The sequence below is a fragment of the Squalius cephalus genome (assembly GCF_949319135.1).
Source record: "Squalius cephalus genome assembly, chromosome: 5".
In the NCBI taxonomy this organism is placed as follows: Eukaryota; Metazoa; Chordata; class Actinopteri; order Cypriniformes; family Leuciscidae; genus Squalius; species Squalius cephalus.
In genome coordinates this window covers 16,289,909-16,308,847 of record NC_137126.1, presented here as the reverse complement: position 1 = coordinate 16,308,847, position 18,939 = coordinate 16,289,909, and the positions used below count along the sequence as shown (strand labels likewise).

Sequence of the window (18,939 nt, the reverse complement as noted above, 5' to 3'; positions counted from 1 at the left end):
CTATATATAATTTATTTGAGGAAAGACAAATCTAGTTTTTCTAGATTTATTCTTCATCCAATTCAATCATTTTTCTTTATCATAGTTGTCAGCGGACACACTTTTAAGTGTTTTATTTAAGAATTGCTGATGTAAAATCAGTTCTCTCTCTCTGTGTGTGTGTGTGTGTGTGTGTGTGTGTGTGTGTGTGTGTGTGTGTGTGTCAGCGCATCGCTCGCGCGGTTGAGGCGTGGCCATGAGCTGTGATGTACAGTCAGAGCTCTGTCTGTTTTTCGCGAGCTGCTTGAAAAGCCATGTGTTGCGCTCACGGTGCGTCACATTACTTCCCTACTGCTTCTGCAACATGTACCACAAGACACAGATGCAAACCAGTTTAAAGAGGAACGTCAATCAATAAAAACAGCTCTGAATTATTTCAGGGTAAGTATTTGCACACTACCTCTTCCAAATCCCATAGATTATTGTGAATTTCTGTAATAACTTTCTGCTAGTCAGTGGGAACTTCCTAGGAATCTGTCAGAAATTATACAATGTATCTTTATCTGCCTCTAATGGTTTTAAATAAATCTCTTCAGGGAATTAATGCAAATAATGTTGTTGTTTTTACACCAACAGATGGCCGTGTTGGCAAATCACAAACTTTGGAGATCCGTGGATTATTGTTCTTTTACCAGTGGGCAAGCGCCACAGAGTGACAGACTCATGATATCCTAACTAGCCTACTGTCTAAAGGTGTTTCTCTGTGAAGTGTGCAGCAATGGATTCTCTGTACATCGCTATAGAGCTGGTGATCGCCGTACTGTCAATCGCTGGTAATGTGCTAGTGTGCTGGGCAGTGGCCATCAACTCCACTCTCAAGAACGCCACCAATTACTTTCTGGTGTCACTAGCCGTGGCAGATATTCTGGTTGGCTGTCTTGCCATCCCTTTTGCCATCACTATAAGCATTGGTCTGCGCTCAGACTTTTATGGATGTCTTTTCCTGGCGTGTTTTGTTCTGGTATTGACTCAAAGTTCAATATTTAGTCTTCTTGCGGTCGCCATCGACAGATATCTGGCTGTAAAAATCCCCCTGAGGTGAGTGTTTGACGCTTATCAGTATTTCCTTTTCATTGTCACTGAATTATTAATTACTACCAATTTATGACTCTTGGTTCTTAAATTACAATGGTAAAAATCCTTACCTATATATACCTAAACAGTTTAACAGCTGTTTTGAAAGAAGCTTTGGCATTTACACGCGCGTGTACAACATTCCGCGCGTGACAGCATGGCATGAATCTGTTCTTCAATGTATTTGGCATTTTCAGCAGTACTTTACATTTTTCATTAGTATTATTTAGTTTATTCATCTTTATAAACACAACAAAATGGCCATCATCTTTCCTAAAAGGCTGTTATATCGAGTAACAATTATTTAGTTTATTCAAACACACAAAAAAATTACTATCATCTTTCCTGAAAGGCGGTTATATTGAGTAACCACCTTTGAGATAAAGCAGCCTACTGGGATCAATTTGATGCTCGTGCGTCTGTTGCAATTCGTTGCAAAAGTTCATCTAGTTTATCAAAATTAAAACAATGAACGACTTTTCAGGACACAGGACAGCACGAAGATGGCACACGCAGTCACAGTACTGAAGCTAAACTCGGCTTCCTGAAATGGATATATCGGTCTGATTTTCTTAATCTGTGTTAATCTGTTAATCTCATGAGGGCGTTTGAAACGAAGGTTGTTTGTTGTCAAAGAAGAAGCCCCTGATGATGAAGGACAGGGCTATGACAACAAACTTTAACGATTAGTATTAAGAATAAAAAAAAAGGTCAACAAAGAGACTTTTCTAAAACAAAGAGACAAATCGCCACTTATCTAAGTGGCAATTCTAAATTACAATTAAATCAGGAATATATACTCTACATAATAAATAAATAGTTCCTTATCGTTGCATTGCACATAATTATTTGAATGGTTGTTGTCTCACGCAGTAAAAGGACCAAGGTAAAGAAGCAGTGGTTTTTTTTTAGCTAAAATGTAAATGTTGTCAAATCTGAAGCTCACGTTTTGACATCTTTCTACACTGCTCAGTGTTGCTCGTGCTGTCCTATTTCTTCTGAATAAGTGGAAATTCGGCTGGCATCCAGGCTAGGAAATCATTGGAAAGAATAAAGAAAGGAATAAACTACATATTGACTGTTAAACAAAGCAAGTGTGCATGTAATTGCTGTAGCAATTACTGAAATTGAATTTGCAGGCCTTGGGTTTCACTTCCATAGTGTTACTGTGTCCACTGTGTTAAGTCCTGTGGTAATGCAGTTTCTCTGGATTCACAGTGTTGGATGATAGTGTGGAACGGGGCTTTTCTAGATTTGATCATCATTGGGACACAGGCATTATACATTAAAACTCTATTTTACCATGGTAATTTCAATCTAACCAAATTAACTTCATCAATACAAAATTTACATTTTTCAACACTTGATCATACCTAATGTTATTAAAATTCCTGACAAAAAAAAAAAAAAAAAATAACTCACTAGCATTTAAAAATAAAATAAGCATAAAAATTCTGTAATTAATACAAACCCTTATGTCGTTCCAAACCCGTAAGTCTCTCGTTCATCTTTGGAACACAAATAAAGATCTTTTTGATGAAATCTGAGAGCTTTCTGTACTATAGTTTCTGTGCTTTGTTTATAGACATTTGATTTTGAATTGGTTTTTTGACATGCGCACATTGCACAAATCTTTATTTGTTTTAAACAGCAGACTTAATATCCATCTCTGATCATAATTTGGAGACAATGAGCCTATGAACCATTGTGCCATGCTGCTTATATTTATCAAGATGTAAAAATCGTCTGTGGATGAGAATCCGAAACAAGGACTGGTGGGACGTTGTCCTGCTCCACTCCACAGACGCTGAGTAAAAGGAGAATTTTAGAATGACGGGAAACAAATTTTTATGACACTTTATTCAACAGGAAGAACAGTTCGTTCCACGCGCCATACGTCATTACGCTATTTCTACGTCATTGCACATGTGAGTCCTTTCAGTTTCGGTTTTCAATCCGATCAAGTGTTTACATGTCCTCTCGATTGGATTAGATTGGAATAAACCACTCCTTTCAATCCGATCAAAATTTTTCCGAGCCGTCAATCCGATGGATTACTAATGGATTATTTGGTTGCAGCTACGCAACTACCACTTTGGCGCTTCAAAAAGTTCATAAAGAGATCGTAAAACTAATCCATATGAATTTAGTAGTTAAAGCTACAATATGTAATTATTTTGCCGCCAGAGGTTGCATTTTCAAAACAATAACAAAGATGAAGCTTGATGAAGGAGAGTGGAACTATTGGAGATGTCGTTTTCACCATCCAGAGATGTATAGAATTCACGAATCATATAAATTATATATGAGCTAATAAATTAGTTTTTGTATTACCTGTACGTTTGATCACACTATGTTATGTCAATGTCATCATAATGAATTAGCTGCCAGGAACGTGAAATGTAATGCTATATTAGCCTGTTACTAATATGTGACTATTTGTCAAATGATTTGGTGGGTTAATGCTGAACAGTTTTACACGGTTAAAACAATCGTACTAAAAGTACATTTGAACAAACCCACAGTATTTTCAAGTAATGGCTAAATATCTTTGTGCAACACATACTTAATTTCACTGCCATAGACTTGGTCACCAGACTTGATAAAAAGCGTTACTGAAGTACAAACAAAGTGCAATATAACTGTAGTGTACAATAAATAATATATATTTCCTTACCTGTCTTTTAAAACACACGAGTCAATGGACAGATCAAGTTTAAGTTTGTCACAAAGCTCTCCCCATCCTGAAAACGCCACGCCGATATTGATCCTTGTTTTATTTCTCCATTTTTCCCAAAGCCTATTTGCCTAAGTTGATCTAAGTTTACGTTTTTTGGGATTTTATGTCCTCGCCAATCTATAATCGGGAACCATGATGACTGAACAACACAAGATATTTTGGTTTAAAGATATAAAGGTTTGCGAGATATTGTATCATAGATATGCATACATAGATTCTTCATTAGCGGCTTACGTATAGTGGCCCATTGAAAACGCTAATGAGGCTTCTATTTATTGTAACTATGGTTTCGACAAGCGGAAACCGAGGATAGCGCGGATATTACATCATTGATATGTGACAACAGGGACGTGCACAGACATTTTGAGGGGCAGGGGCTCAAGTGAAATAAAGGGCACTTCTCATAATTACATATTCTTTTTCTTTTTTTAAACAAAAAAGTATATATATATTAACGCAACTCTGACTTCCTTTTAAAAAAAAAAAAAAATTAAAAAGTTAATTAATTTTATCTTCCTCAAACTCACGCAATTGTTTCATTTTCAAAAGATGTCTACAAAATAATCAGTTCACACAGAAACCATGGTCTCCTTAGTATTCACTAGGTTTATAGAGCAGCAAAGGAAACCATTCCACAATGTGCATGTTTTGAAAACATTTTCTATGCTACTAGTTTCAAGTATATATGAAGAGTTCAGATGCAAAAGCCTCTAAGTGCCATCTGAAATTTTCTTCTAAAATGAGCTTTTTTTTTTTCAAGCTTGTATATTTAAGTTCAGTAATTTAACTTAAATGACAATTAATAGGTAATTTTCATTGCCAGTAATGTGAAATAAGTGAACATAAACATACAAGCTTGATAAAAATGATCATTATAGAAGGAAATTTCAGATGGCACTTAGAGGCTTTTTCATCTGAACTCTTCATATTTAGAATAACCTAAATAACTGCATCAAGCAGAGGGGCGTGTTTTACTAATAATTTGTTTATTTTTGCACAAGGCACTACATCATTTAAATTATTTTGGTGTTATCAGAATACATAACACTTTAAACTTAACAAAATAATTGAGTAAAAATTCAATAAAAGCCAATGTCATGTATGTATTTGTGATTGTATGGAATACTATTTTATAAAGGTTTAGAGGAAATAAAAAAAGTTAAATTACTCATAAATAAAAAAGTTAATTTATAAATATTGTTATTTTTAATGTTTAATGTTAACTTATTTCGACTCAGTTTTATTTATTAATGTACCAGATGCAGTTACTCAGATTTACTACATTTTTTAGAGTGTATCCTCCATCTGTTTGCATCTGTAGATTTCTTCTAAATTCACCAATTTAGATTTCTAAATTTTAGGGGGAAAGACTCTTGAGGTAAGTCATTACTGGGGACGTTCTGTATGCAAATTAGGCGTCAACTAGTTAAAATGCGCACATTTGCATCGACAGGGCAATGCAGGTAAATAGGATAAACAAAATAACTAAAGCATATCACCTGGTGTTGATATATGCTTATAGTCGGGGAGCCAAAGTCTCAAAAGCTCAATAAAATGGGTTGAACCTGACATGGTCTGCCATACTTTTTATTTGTGTTTTTTCTGTTAACATTGACCCTAAGAACCAATAATTGGAGGGTCTGCTCTGCCGGAAATATCGCGAAAAAAAATTGTGGCCATTTTAGTGTATGCACCCTTTATTTTTTATCAGAAAAATGTGAACAATGATTTTTTTCCTCAAATCCTCAGTGGGTTTGGTAGGCTGTCAATAAATGCATTCCAGATACACAGAACACATGTGCTGACAACATCCACTGAAAAAATAACTCTTAAAACACATTTCTACATGATTTTGTATCAAATTAATGCAAAAAAAATTAGGCGTTTTCTCACTTTTTTCCAATATTTTCATCTTTACTTCATTGGCAATCAACTATTCCCCCAAGTTATGACATCAGTCAATATGTCATTCTTTTCACCTAACAGTATACTCATTCCACAGAAAAAATCATAAAAATCCAACCAAAATCAATGGATCTGTGATGATTTCACTAATAGTTGATCAGCAGGCTCAGAACCGCAATAGAATTGTAGGCTACTCTCAAAATTCCGAAAGACATACACTGTATAGTCCATGAGCCAGGGGGGTTGATCGGTATCATCGGGGGGAAAAATGCTATCATTGTTTTTTGGCAAGGTATACACCCCTAGTATTAGAAAAATCACGATAGCAGTGCAGGGGTTGTAGCGAAATCACTTTTTTCAGCTCATGAAGTTACTAACCTCCTAAGATAAATTCCGTTTTTGAAATCTGGTGTATATCTGGTTTAGGCTCATGCTAGGGATAATGTCAATATTCTATAATATGGTGCTTGGTATCGTTGGAAAGGGGACCTTTTAGGCTTTCATTTAAGCCCAGTACTGAATCTGTCTGACAAACACAGAGGTCACATGACTTCTTTAAACCAGAAATAACACACATTTTTTCACAATTTCCGCCTAAACTGTATGCTTTCTTTTATCCCTGTGGCATGAAAGAACACCACGGACACAAAACTCAACAACTTCAATACTCAAGGCACTCTGATGACTCAGAAAATGTATAATATACCCATACTATTTATTTGTGAGAGCCTTAAATTAGACTTGTGCAGCCAGCACAAGTCTTCAAAATAGAATAGAGCTAATAGAATGGACAAATAGAATACCCTAGTCCAGGGCCAAATGGCCTATTTATTCATGTACAGTTGTAATAAAAAGTAATTGTTTCAATAGTGTTGTCCACATGACACTTGTAATTGGTTTAACAAAATGTTTCTATCATGTATTTTGATATTCACCCACTTTCAGTTAGAATGTCAGAAAGTAGCACGATGGATTTTGTTGATGGATTTTGACAGTTTGACGAGGTTTTGTCAGTTTTGTGAAAAGATTGTTGGTTCAGTTGACTGGTTATAACAACACTACCAACTATGCCATCTTCAATCAACTTCCATTGAGTTCCAGGGGTATTAAATGTAAGTACAAAATACTTTTTCTCTTGTGCTTGTGAATTGGTGGGGAATAGTAGCAGTATATTTAATTGACTACTCAATCAAAAGAGTTAACACAACTACAAGACAAGTATACTTTGAATTCTTAATTATTCTTTTAAGTATATCTGGATCAAAAGATTGAGTTCAAGTACAGGCCAAATATACCTGGGCCCGTATTCATAAAGAATCTCAATGCAAAGAGTAGCTCCTAGTGACAAAATTCTAAGAAAATTCTTAGAAATGTGGGCGTTTACTCTTAAAATTAAAGAAAAATCCCAGTAAAGAAAAAAGTAATTCAGAAAGCATCTTAACCCTTAAAAGAGGTCTTAAGGTCAAAATTGTTAGGAGTACGGACGAGGACTTTTCAGAGGCTGAAGAGTTTCTTTAGCAGAGGAGAACATGGCAGAAAGACGAAGGAGAAGAAATGTGTTGCAGACAATGGATTACAGTGAGTTAATAAGACGCTATAGATTAGATCATGCAGGGATCATATTTGTGAATGATCTTAGAGACACGCTAACATCTCCGACACAGCGCAGAAATGAAAGTAATCACTACATTACGATATTTGGCAACTGGGAAAATGCAACAATGCAGCAGTGTGTAATGTACACAGTCGCATGTAATTTCAAAGTGAAGGCTTAGAATAGACCCTATACTTAAAATCACTCTTTTTTTCCTTCTTGGACAACCAGCCAATCACAGTCTTCAAAAGATTGTGTCATACATAGCAACGGGGTCAGCCCCGCCTCCTCACTAAGATGAAAGTTTTTGTCTTTTCCTTGCTCAGAGTTGCTCTCAGATCGGCCCCGAATCGCTCTTAAGCTAAGACTCCTATGTAAAAGTTTTTAAGCTAAATTAAGAGTTTTCTGAGAGGATTCTTAGAATCTTTATGAATACAGGCCCTGGACTTTTCTCTCAGTATAAATCAAGTACACTGAAGTGTAATTTTAAGTATATTTCTGAGAAGTACATAAAATGTAGACTGAAAGTATATTTTATTATTTTAAGTTTAAAAGAAGTATACTAAGTTTGAAAAACACCAAGCTTTCATTAGTTACTGCTACTATTCCCCACCAATTCACAAGCACAAGAGAAAAAGTATTTTGTACTTACATTTAATACCCCTGGAACTCAATGGAAGTTGATTGAAGATGGCATAGTTGGTAGTGTTGTTATAACCAGTCAACTGAACCAACAATCTTTTCACAAAACTGACAAAACCTCGTCAAACTGTCAAAATCCATCAACAAAATCCATCGTGCTACTTTCTGACATTCTAACTGAAAGTGGGTGAATATCAAAATACATGATAGAAACATTTTGTTAAACCAATTACAAGTGTCATGTGGACAACACCATTGAAACAATTACTTTTTATTACAACTGTACATGAATAAATAGGCCATTTGGCCCTGGACTAGGGTATTCTATTTGTCCATTCTATTGGCTCTATTCTATTTTGAAGACTTGTGCTGGCTGCACAAGTCTAATTTAAGGCTCTCACAAATAAATAGTATGGGTATATTATATTTTCTGAGTCATCAGAGTGCCTTGAGTATTGAAGTTGTTGAGTTTTGTGTCCGTGGTGTTCTTTCATGCCACAGGGATAAAAGAAAGCATACAGTTTAGGCGGAAATTGTGAAAAAATGTGTGTTATTTCTGGTTTAAAGAAGTCATGTGACCTCTGTGTTTGTCAGACAGATTCAGTACTGGGCTTAAATGAAAGCCTAAAAGGTCCCCTTTCCAACGATACCAAGCACCATATTATAGAATATTGACATTATCCCTAGCATGAGCCTAAACCAGATATACAACAGGGCCCGTATCCCTAAAGATTCTGAGAATCCTCTCAGAGAGCTCCTAACTTAACCTAAAAATTCCTTGCCAGGAGTTTTAGCTTAGAAGTGATTCCAGAACATTTTCAGTGAACTCTGAGCAAGGAATGGATGGAAAATCCTATCTTAGTGAGGAGGTGTGGTTGACCCCGTTGCTAGGTATGAGTCATCATTTCAAAAGCCTTGATTGGTTGATCCTACAAGTTTGATGAAAATGAACTTTTGGTGATAATGAGCAAAGGATGTACCCTCAAATCAATAAACATAATTATACACTCTAATCTTATGCAGACTGTAATTGTAAATAATATTTCACATTCAAGAAAATATCTGGAAAATGAATAGTAAGCTGTAGGGGTTATAGCCTAACATTAGAATCTAAAATATGTGAAAACTTAAGCTCATTACACCCTGTTCAAATAATGATTCGTGTCTTATTTGCTCATATTAATATCCTAGCTGGCATATTTTGTACTTTCACTCCCATATGGACCCCATTGAAAACAAGATGGCCTATCTCAAGGGGCTGTCCTTAATGAAGTAGAAATTGCAACGTTACAACTCAGTGTGGTCTTAGCGAGGGTAACACGGCTCAGCTTTTATCAATGTCTGTGATTGCTGGCTGGTCTATTTATGAAGGCTTGTTAACAAATATCCTATATCCAGTGTTTGCAGGACATCTCTCCTGCCTCCTCTGTTGGCCATTTTGTGCAGCTGCTTAGGGGAACTCCTAAGCCACTAAAAGTCCTCTTCCCTGCTCTTAGCAGATCTCGCCTTAGGAGCCCTTTTAAGCGCTAGGAATCTTGAGGAATAGCTTTTATATTAACTGGGATTTTCGTGTCACTTTTAGGGGAAATTCTAAGAAAACGTCATGACTCTGAGAATTTTCTTAGAATTTGGCCGCTAGGAGCCACTTTTTGCACAAAAATTCTTTAGGGATACGGGCCCAGATTTCAAAAACGGAATTTATCTTAGGAGGTTAGTAACTTCATGAGCTGAAAAAAGTGATTTCGCTACCACCCCTGCACTGCTATCGTGATTTTTCTAATACTAGGGGTGTATACCTTGCCAAAAAACAATGATAGCATTTTTCCCCCCGATGATACCGATCAACCCCCCTGGCTCATGGACTATACAGTGTATGTCTTTCGGAATTTTGAGAGTAGCCTACAATTCTATTGCGGTTCTGAGCCTGCTGATCAACTATTAGTGAAATCATCACAGATCCATTGATTTTGGTTGGATTTTTATGATTTTTTCTGTGGAATGAGTATACTGTTAGGTGAAAAGAATGACATATTGACTGATGTCATAACTTGGGGGAATAGTTGATTGCCAATGAAGTAAAAATGAAAATATTGGAAAAAAGTGAGAAAACGCCTATTTTTTTGCATTAATTTGATACAAAATCATGTAGAAATGTGTTTTAAGAGTTATTTTTTCAGTGGATGTTGTCAGCACATGTGTTCTGTGTATCTGGAATGCATTTATTGACAGCCTACCAAACCCACTGAGGATTTGAGGGAAAAAATCATTTTTCACATTTTTCTGATAAAAAATAAAGGGTGCATACACTAAAATGGCCACAATTCTTTTTCGCGATATTTCCGGCAGAGCAGACCCTCCAATTATTGGTTCTTAGGGTCAAAGTTAACAGAAAAAACACAAATAAAAAGTATGGCAGACCATGTCAGGTTCAACCCATTTTTGAGACTTTGGCTCCCCGACTATTATTTTATTAACTTATTTTATTACATGGCTTGGTTGAATTCTAATGTAGAATGCGGTCTGTTATTTCTTGATAACTGACGAGACCGCTGTGCGGAGTATAACAGACCGTTGCCATGAAAAACAGAGCGTTGCTATGGACTCATAGGATTCTAACCGTAGAGACGGAGCGGACTATTTTCTTTAGCGGAAGCAATACAATCGGTTTAACAATCGGGGGAGAGGGAGAGGGAGCGCTTCAGAACTCCTGACCTGATATTTATACTATTCTTCAATAAATATATTTGTTTGACAGGGAAGCTGTGCGCAAACAGAAATTATATATTTTTCACAAAAAAAAAAAAAAAAAGCACCGCAGAAAAAAGGACACTTTCTCTCCAGGAGTAAAAAGGGCAGGTGCTCAAGCCCCCTTTGATGTCTATGTGTGCACGTGCCTGTGTGACAATGACCAGGGACGAGCCATTATTAAAAACTGGAATTTCTCTGGATTTACAAATCCTTGGAAACTTTTGAGATAGTGTACTGTAAGTACACAACTGCATGAAATATATCACACTGTGAAAGTGGTTTTTGAATTTTATTACAAAAAATGTACATATTGTACCTTTAAGTGCAAATTTTCTGAAGAGACACAATCTCATTATATGAACAGATTTAATGTAGGCTTTTAATCACATTTAAACATCAGCGGACATAAACAAAAGTTCAACCGAACCTGCTTGACGAACGAGAACAAACTTTTGTGGATGCTCAAACGTGCTGCGTAACACATGAGAATAAACCTCATTGGTTCTTGCAGAAGCTCAAACATGCTGTGTAACACATGAGAACGAACCTCATTGGTTCTTGCTGCAGTTTAAATGTGCCACGTAACACATAAGAATAAACCTCATTGATTCTTGCTGAAGCTCAAACATGCTGCATAACACAAATGAGAATAAACCTCATTGGTTCTTGCTGAAGCTTAAATGTGCTGCGTAACACATGAGAATGAACCTCATTGGTTCTTGCTGAAGCTCAAACATGCTGCGTAACACATGACAACAAACCTGATTGGTTCTTGCTGAAGTTTAAACGTGCTGCGTAACACAAATGAGAATAAACCTCATTGGTTCTTGCTGAAGCTTAAACGTGCTGCGTAACACATGAGAATGAACCTCATTGGTTCTTGCTGAAGCTCAAACATGCTGCGTAACACATGAGAACAAACCTGATGGGTTCTTGCTGAAGTTTAAACGTGCTGCGTAACACATGAGAATGAACCTCATTGGTTCTTGCTGAAGCTCAAATGTGCTGCGTAACACATAAGAATAAACCTCATTGATTCTTGCTGAAGCTCAAACATGCTGCATAACACAAATGAGAATAAACCTCATTGGTTCTTGCTGAAGCTTAAACGTGCTGCGTAACACATGAGAATGAACCTCATTGGTTCTTGCTGAAGCTCAAACATGCTGCGTAACACATGAGAACAAACCTGATGGGTTCTTGCTGAAGTTTAAACGTGCTGCGTAACACATGAGAATGAACCTCATTGGTTCTTGCAGAAGCTCAAACGTGCTGTGTAACACATGAGAACGAACCTCATTGGTTCTTGCTGAAGCTCAAACGTGCTGCGTAACACGAGAATGATCCTCATTGGTTCTTGCTTAAGTTTACACGTGCTGCGTAACACATTGGAACCTCATTGGTTCTTGCCTGTCAAGCGAACATGCTTGAGCTTCCGTTTACCACATCTGATGTGTGAGTTGATGGATGTTTATATGTGAATAAAAGCCTAAATTCAATCTGTTCATCCTAAAAAGTGATTGAGTCTCTTCAGAAAATTTGGACTAAACCGCTCAATTCATATGGATTAGTTTTGCGATCTCTTTGAAGTGTCAAAGTGGTAGTTGTGTAGCTGTCAATGGAGAGTACAGGAAGCTCTCAGATTTCATCAAAAATATTGTAATTTTTTTCCGAAGATGAATGAAAGTCTTATGGGTTTGGAAGACGTGGATGAGAAATTAATTAATTTTCATTTTTGGGTGAACTATCCCTTTGACAAGCTAAAGTAAATTAGATATGGACAACGCAATGTCCTCATTAAACTAAATAATACAAATTCACATGGTACTCATCATCACAGTGATAAGCACTTACCTTTCCTCAGCTACAACGTCATATTATGAATAATCGTCTGACTGACAGTCGAGGATTCCACAAGGAAAAGGGGAGGAGGAGCACAGCGAGTGGGCGGGCAAAGGCGTATAATTGAAGAGGATTTTTGGGTATAAGCTGGTGATCAGCCTTCAAGTTTTAAATATTTCAAACTATGAAATAGGAAAGCCTATTTTCAGACACATATATCTACTATTACCTATCTCATTAGACAATGATTTATCAGGTAACTTTACTAGGGCTCGTGCCCTAGTAAAAGGGTCTAGCGGCGCCCCTGGTGTAAAATAAGGAAATGCTTATAGTAGGTGACTTTAATGAAAGCCTTTCAGAGCACTCCAAATCATCTCAGATCCTGGGTGGTCATCTCACTGTTAGACTCTCACTGTTTAATGGGCAAGATGAACGTATGTTTCTAGTTATGCCGTAGTTACTGGAAATACAGGCTTTTGGCATGATCGCTGTTAGTAGATGATCCAAGAGGAACCAAGTTTCCTCACAGTGCTGCCAAACAGTATTCCCACTTCGGTTTTCATTCACCAGACTGGACCACCACGTCTTTCTCTCACGCACACATTCTCCGCTCTCATCTGTCTGTCTCTCTCCATCTCTTTTCCTGCGTATAAACACATAATCTCAGTGCTGACTGTTTAGCTGCATGTCCTCTGGCTGAAGGATTTAAATAGTGTTCAAGTTTCCTAAAACAGTAGGCTGCTATTATATAAATGTAAGCGTAGGCTTGAATCAGTTAGGAGCATCTTTTTCCTCTGAGTCATTGGTTTTAACTGGTTTCAACATAAGAAGAGGTGGTTAATGGCAGGACTTTCAGTGGTATGTGTTCACACATCATACAATGTGTTTTTAATACAGCCAGATGCTTCTGTGTGTGTTTTTTGTTTTGTTTTACTTGCTTCTCTTTAAAGGGTTATTTCACCCAAAAATGAACGTTCTGCATTCTGTCATAATCTACCTCTCTCTCTCTCTCTCTCTATATATATATATATAAATGCCTCATTCTATTCTATTCTATTCTATATATATTCTATATATATATTATATATATTCTATTCTATATATATATATATATATATGTATATATATATAGAGAGAGAGAGAGGTAGAGGTAGATATACAATATATATATATATATATAAGTCATACAGGTTTGGAACAACATGAGGGTGATTTTTTGCTATTTTTTTTGGATACATTTTTTTGGATGAACTATCTATCCATTTAATGTTCTTATTTAGCATTCAATGACCCTAAAAAATTTGATTGGTCATAAATAAGTTACAGCAAAGTGAACCATTACAGCAAAGTGGGTTGATGAACGGGTCAATGTATTGTTTGTTTTTTTTGTGTGAAAAAAAAAATTGGTTTATTTAGGACAATGCCCTTAACCAATGATCATTAATTACAGAGTGTTTGGAATCAAAATTATTTGGAGTTTGGAATGCTGCTGGCCTTTTTTCTTTGGCAACATAATCTGTTTTTGGGGCTAAGTATTCTTTTAATGCACCTGCTCACATTGTTAAGAGCAAAGCGGCTGAGACCTTCTCCCTTTAGTGCCATTGTGTAAACTGTTTTCACTTACACTAGAGCCTGTTGGCAGAGATCTTTGGTTTAAAGCGGAAGAGAGGCAGCTGAAGAACGGAAGGGTTAGAGGAGGGATTTGTGTGCGGAATAGAATGAAGGGGTGAAAGAGAGAGAGGTTGATTGGGATGCCAGCGGGTTGTTGTCATGCCACAACTAATCCACTTTTCCCTCCATTCATGTGCCCTAGAGTAAAGGGAAGCTGGCACTGAGAGATAGAAAAAAGTGTTAAAGCTGAAAGAAGTGTCTAACAAAAGGAGACTGTGCTCTTGGAGCTAAATGCAATTACATCATGTATTCTTGAATCTGAAACAAACAAAGATTTTAGATAGTATGGTTTAAATTATGTACTACAAAAAAGCCAAGCACTACACATTAAGCCATGATGCTGACATGGGTGACTGTGTTATTCCTAAGCTTCCCATTTCCCATGATGCATGTAGGAATTGCTAAGGTGGTCACAGTGCGCTTTTAGGGTGTTTTGGGTGCTAGGTGTTTACTGACTTCAGCTGAACCATCACACTGTTTTCTTTTAAAGTTGCTGTATAGCTGAAATTAACTCTGTTTGCATTATTGATTAATTTTCCTGTTATCACTGTAAAGCTGCTTTGAAACAATCTGTGTTGTATAAAGCGCTATATAAATAAAGGTGACAACTAGCCCAAGTCAAAACACCAACCCCCCACCAACACTGTCATGATGTTCTTGTCTGTAAATGACTCCACCTTAGTCTAAGATTTTTTTTTAAACTGTTCTATCTCCCAAATGAAAATCATTAGTCCAGTTGCTTGGCTGCATTTTTTTTTTTTTTTTTTGAGTATTGAGTACATAACAGTTTAATATGGCACACATGCTGGAGGACAAGTTATGCATCAAAGTTTGATTAGTAAGAGGTGTGTTTAAATCAATAAGCCAGTGTTATTGTAGTATTTTTAATTAATATTTGTGTGTGTGTGTGTATATATATATATATATATATATATATATATATATATATATATATATATATTCAGTTTTTATTTCTTCAGTTTTAGTATTAGTCATTTTATGTACTTTTATCATTGTTTTTTGTTGTTGTTAATATTTCTGAACAGCTTTATTTTTCAGGTTTAGTAATTTTAGTACTGCAATTTCAACTCCTTTCTAATTTTCACTTTGGGTTTTTAAGTTTTTCGTCTAATATTTATATTTTATTTTGGTTACCAAAAACTATTTTTAGCCTAATAGTTTTAGTTAAGAATAACAACACTGCCCTAAATGTATGGAACAGTAACAGTAATGCTTGTGCAAGATAATGTAGTTATCTGCAGGCAAAATTGTTTTATCGGTGCTTTCCCAACCCCCTCTCTATCTGTCACTGAGGCAGCACCACTGACAGCTGTGGCAGTCCAGGTCTCTCAGAGAAAGGTTATGGTGGTGGGTGCGATGAATAATGCACCTCGTGTATTACTCATTTAGTCCATCAGTAGAAGTAGAAGCAGAATCAGAGCTGCCTGAGGATACCTGATGAAGCGCCTCCAAGTGAACTGAAGCCATCAGTCACTTTAGTGTTTATGTTAAGCTCTTTTCTCTCTCTCGGCCTCTCAAATTTACTATATCTATACAAATACAGGAGTAGTTGGACATTCAAGTCACACTTAAACAATCATGAATGTCATTACACTATAGACAAAATATAATGCTACTGGCTACAAACAAATGCTTCACAAGCTTTTTATCAGAACTAACTTCCTTTTCTGAGTCTTTTTTTTTTTTTTTTTTGCAATTACTTTTTTGGGATCTGACTTCATACATCCACTACAAATCAAAGTTCACACAGGTACTAAACCAATGCGCGTGAACTCGACAATCGATTACTATGGACTTTGACCGAAAACAGGATGTAAATACAGGTATGAGCGCTGGCTAAATAAATATCATTTTTATTCATATCTTTCACATCTACTGCAGTCAGATTGACCCGCGTTCACTCCGAAGGAATCACTCACATGACCTGTGCACTTGTAATGACACATCAAGGATGTTAAGAGGCTAAAAGCAGGTTTAAAACTTGCCCCATTGAAGTCAACAGGGTGCAAATTTTAAAAAGAGGATAACACGGTGTAGGCAACACTGATTTTTGTCGTTGTTCTCTGTATTGACAGCACTCCAAATGTACAAAAAAATGAGCTCAATGTTAAAATTGACCGGAGTTCTCCTTTAAGATTTTGGTATTTTATTAAATGAATGTATATACAGTGGGATCCAAAATTATAGGGAATCTGGGAATTTGTTTTAAGCCTTAAAAGTTTTAGGATTTTATAAAAAAGAAATGTGGCCTAAAACAAAGAAGAAATAATTAATATTCTGCAATATTTCTAGGTCACTAATCAAATAAGTGAATTTGTGACACTGATCATGCGGCTCTTTTGTACAGATGGTCAGATGTTCTAATGCATTAAAACATCATTTGGTTTATATTATCCCTATTTTGTATTTATTTTACTAATGCACTTAAATGCAAAATAGAAGCATTTTTACTAGTACTAGTATTCTCAGACTTTTGGACCCCAGTACAATATAACAAACTCAACCACAAGCCAAATGTTTAGCCAAAATTTGCTAAGTCTTTATTCGTTCATCTTTGTTTCTCTGTACAGGTATAAGGAGCTTGTCACAGGGAAAAGGGCAAGAGAGATCATTGCCATTTTATGGATCTTATCCTTTATCATCGGACTCATCCCATTTGTGGGCTGGAACCGTAAAGACTTGTCCTGCTCCAAAAACGAAAGTTGCTCTATACAGACTGGCAACAGCAGTGATGCTGCTGACATGGAAACAGGCTTCTTGCAAAGCTGCTGCCTCGAGTGCTTCTTCGAGAACGTGGTGGACATGAGCTACATGGTGTACTTCAACTTCTTTGGTTGTGTGCTGCCGCCTCTGCTTATCATGCTGGGCATTTACATTAAGATCTTCACAGTAGCACGTAAACAGCTACATCAGATCGAGCTCAAATGCAGCGTGAGTAATGGCGAGAATCACCACCATGGCCTGCTGCAACGGGAGATTCGTGCCGCTAAATCGCTCTCCATCATCGTGGGCCTGTTCGCTCTCTGTTGGCTGCCTGTGCACATCTTGAACTGCCTCACTCTCTTCTACAGCAAGCTGGAGAAACCCAGTTTCATCATGAACACTGCCATCATCCTCTCGCACGCCAACTCCGCCGTCAATCCCATTATCTATGCCTACCGTATTCAAGAGTTCAGATTCACTTTTAGGAAGATTCTGAACCGCCATTTCCTTTGTCGACGGGACGAGTTGTATCGCAGCTCCACTGGAAGCAGCATTCACAGAGACCAGATTACAATGACCATTGACCCTCTGCTATAGAAGTCTTTGTCAAAATGTTTGAGAGAAATGTTTACAGGCCAATTAACTCCAAACATAGTCATAATCATGATGTCTAGCGTGGCCCACTATTCATGAAGACCTTTAGCATTGGGGACACGCTTGAAAAAAAAACTCAATCACTACAAATCTGTGGAAATATTTATAGATTGCATTTCCAAGCACTAACAAACTTGAGCAGCGGCCTTAGGTCAAGCTAAGTGTTTCTATTAACACAGGAATGAAAGCTAAGAGCTGTCAGTGTGTCTCTGGAAATGCTGAACAATGACCTGAACCACATATATGAGAAACCTAAATGAAGATCCTGTAGAACAATAAAACAGTAATCTTGGGCAGCTTTAGTTCAATCTTCAATGATCTTGCGTCTGTATAACAGCCCACAGGATCAATCTGAAATTATAAGGCACATCAGCTGAATACACCACTGTGGAACAGGGCACACAAAGAAACCGTTTCTGAGTGCTTGAATGTATTGGGACTTTTCTTTTTCTTTTCTTTTTTTTAAATGATTGAGACTAGACTGCTCCTCCATCTGTATATACATGGGGTAAAGGCAAATTTATGAACCCATATCAGAAAGAAAATCCATCATAAAACCATGTACACAGACAATGATGAAAAATGACCACACTTTTAGACTTTTCATTATTTAAAAGGCACGTTTTTCAAGGAGTTACACTTTAGCAGTACTGGTCAATTCACAGCTCAGTTAAATTCAATTTCATATCTGAAACCAAAATGACTCCCTCAGAAATCTCAATACCACATACTGTAACAGTGACCTCAATAGTATTTGGACAGGCACACCTCAAAATGTATTGCATTACAAGACAAAAAGTGTCAAATTATCTTAATCTGAATTTTTGTAATTTTATTTTATAATATAAAAACTAATAAATATTATTTAAAATAAATGTAACTTTGAAGGAGGCCCTGTTACTTCATGAACATTATGCTCTCTTACTTTCTAACATCTACACAGTGGGGTCCAAAAATCTGAGACAACTACTGAAAATGACCCGTTTTTAAGGGCGGCTCCTTTAAAGGGGTCATCGGATGCAAAATTCACTTTTATATGGTGTTTGCATATAAATGTGTCTTTGCGGTGTGTGGACAACCACCATACAATGAAAAAAATCCATTCACTTCCTTTCCTTTTAATCTTCAAAAAGCCTAAACAGTCTCAATAATCAAGCCGTTTGGATTTTCTGAGCAAAATGATGTCATATTGCTCATGCTCCGCCCACGACCACTGACGGAGTGTCCCGTATTAGCATATTTCCACCCTCAGCCATTTGTATACTGTCCGCCAAGGCAATACAGCTGACTGCTTCAACAAAAGTTT

The 18,939-nt window shown here is 36.7% G+C and overlaps 1 protein-coding gene across 1 annotated transcript; it reads left to right on the top strand.

The window, feature by feature from the left end:
• The first annotated feature begins 274 nt into the window (after positions 1 to 274).
• Positions 275 to 18,168, top strand: adora2b (adenosine A2b receptor). Its single transcript, XM_079872853.1, has 3 exons — positions 275 to 420; positions 616 to 1,077; positions 16,847 to 18,168. Exons 2-3 carry the CDS (start codon positions 758 to 760, stop codon positions 17,574 to 17,576), a joined length of 1,050 nt encoding a protein of 349 aa, XP_079728979.1. The 5' UTR covers positions 275 to 420; positions 616 to 757; the 3' UTR covers positions 17,577 to 18,168.
• The last annotated feature ends 771 nt before the right edge of the window (positions 18,169 to 18,939 follow it).

Bases quoted from the DNA above. Each gene is read 5' to 3' on its own strand.
- adora2b (XM_079872853.1), top strand. From the start codon at position 758: ATGGATTCTCTGTACATCGCTATAGAGCTGGTGATCGCCGTACTGTCA. The intron at 1,078-16,846 runs GTGAGTGTTTGA...TTCTCTGTACAG, and splicing joins GCTGTAAAAATCCCCCTGAG to GTATAAGGAGCTTGTCACAG.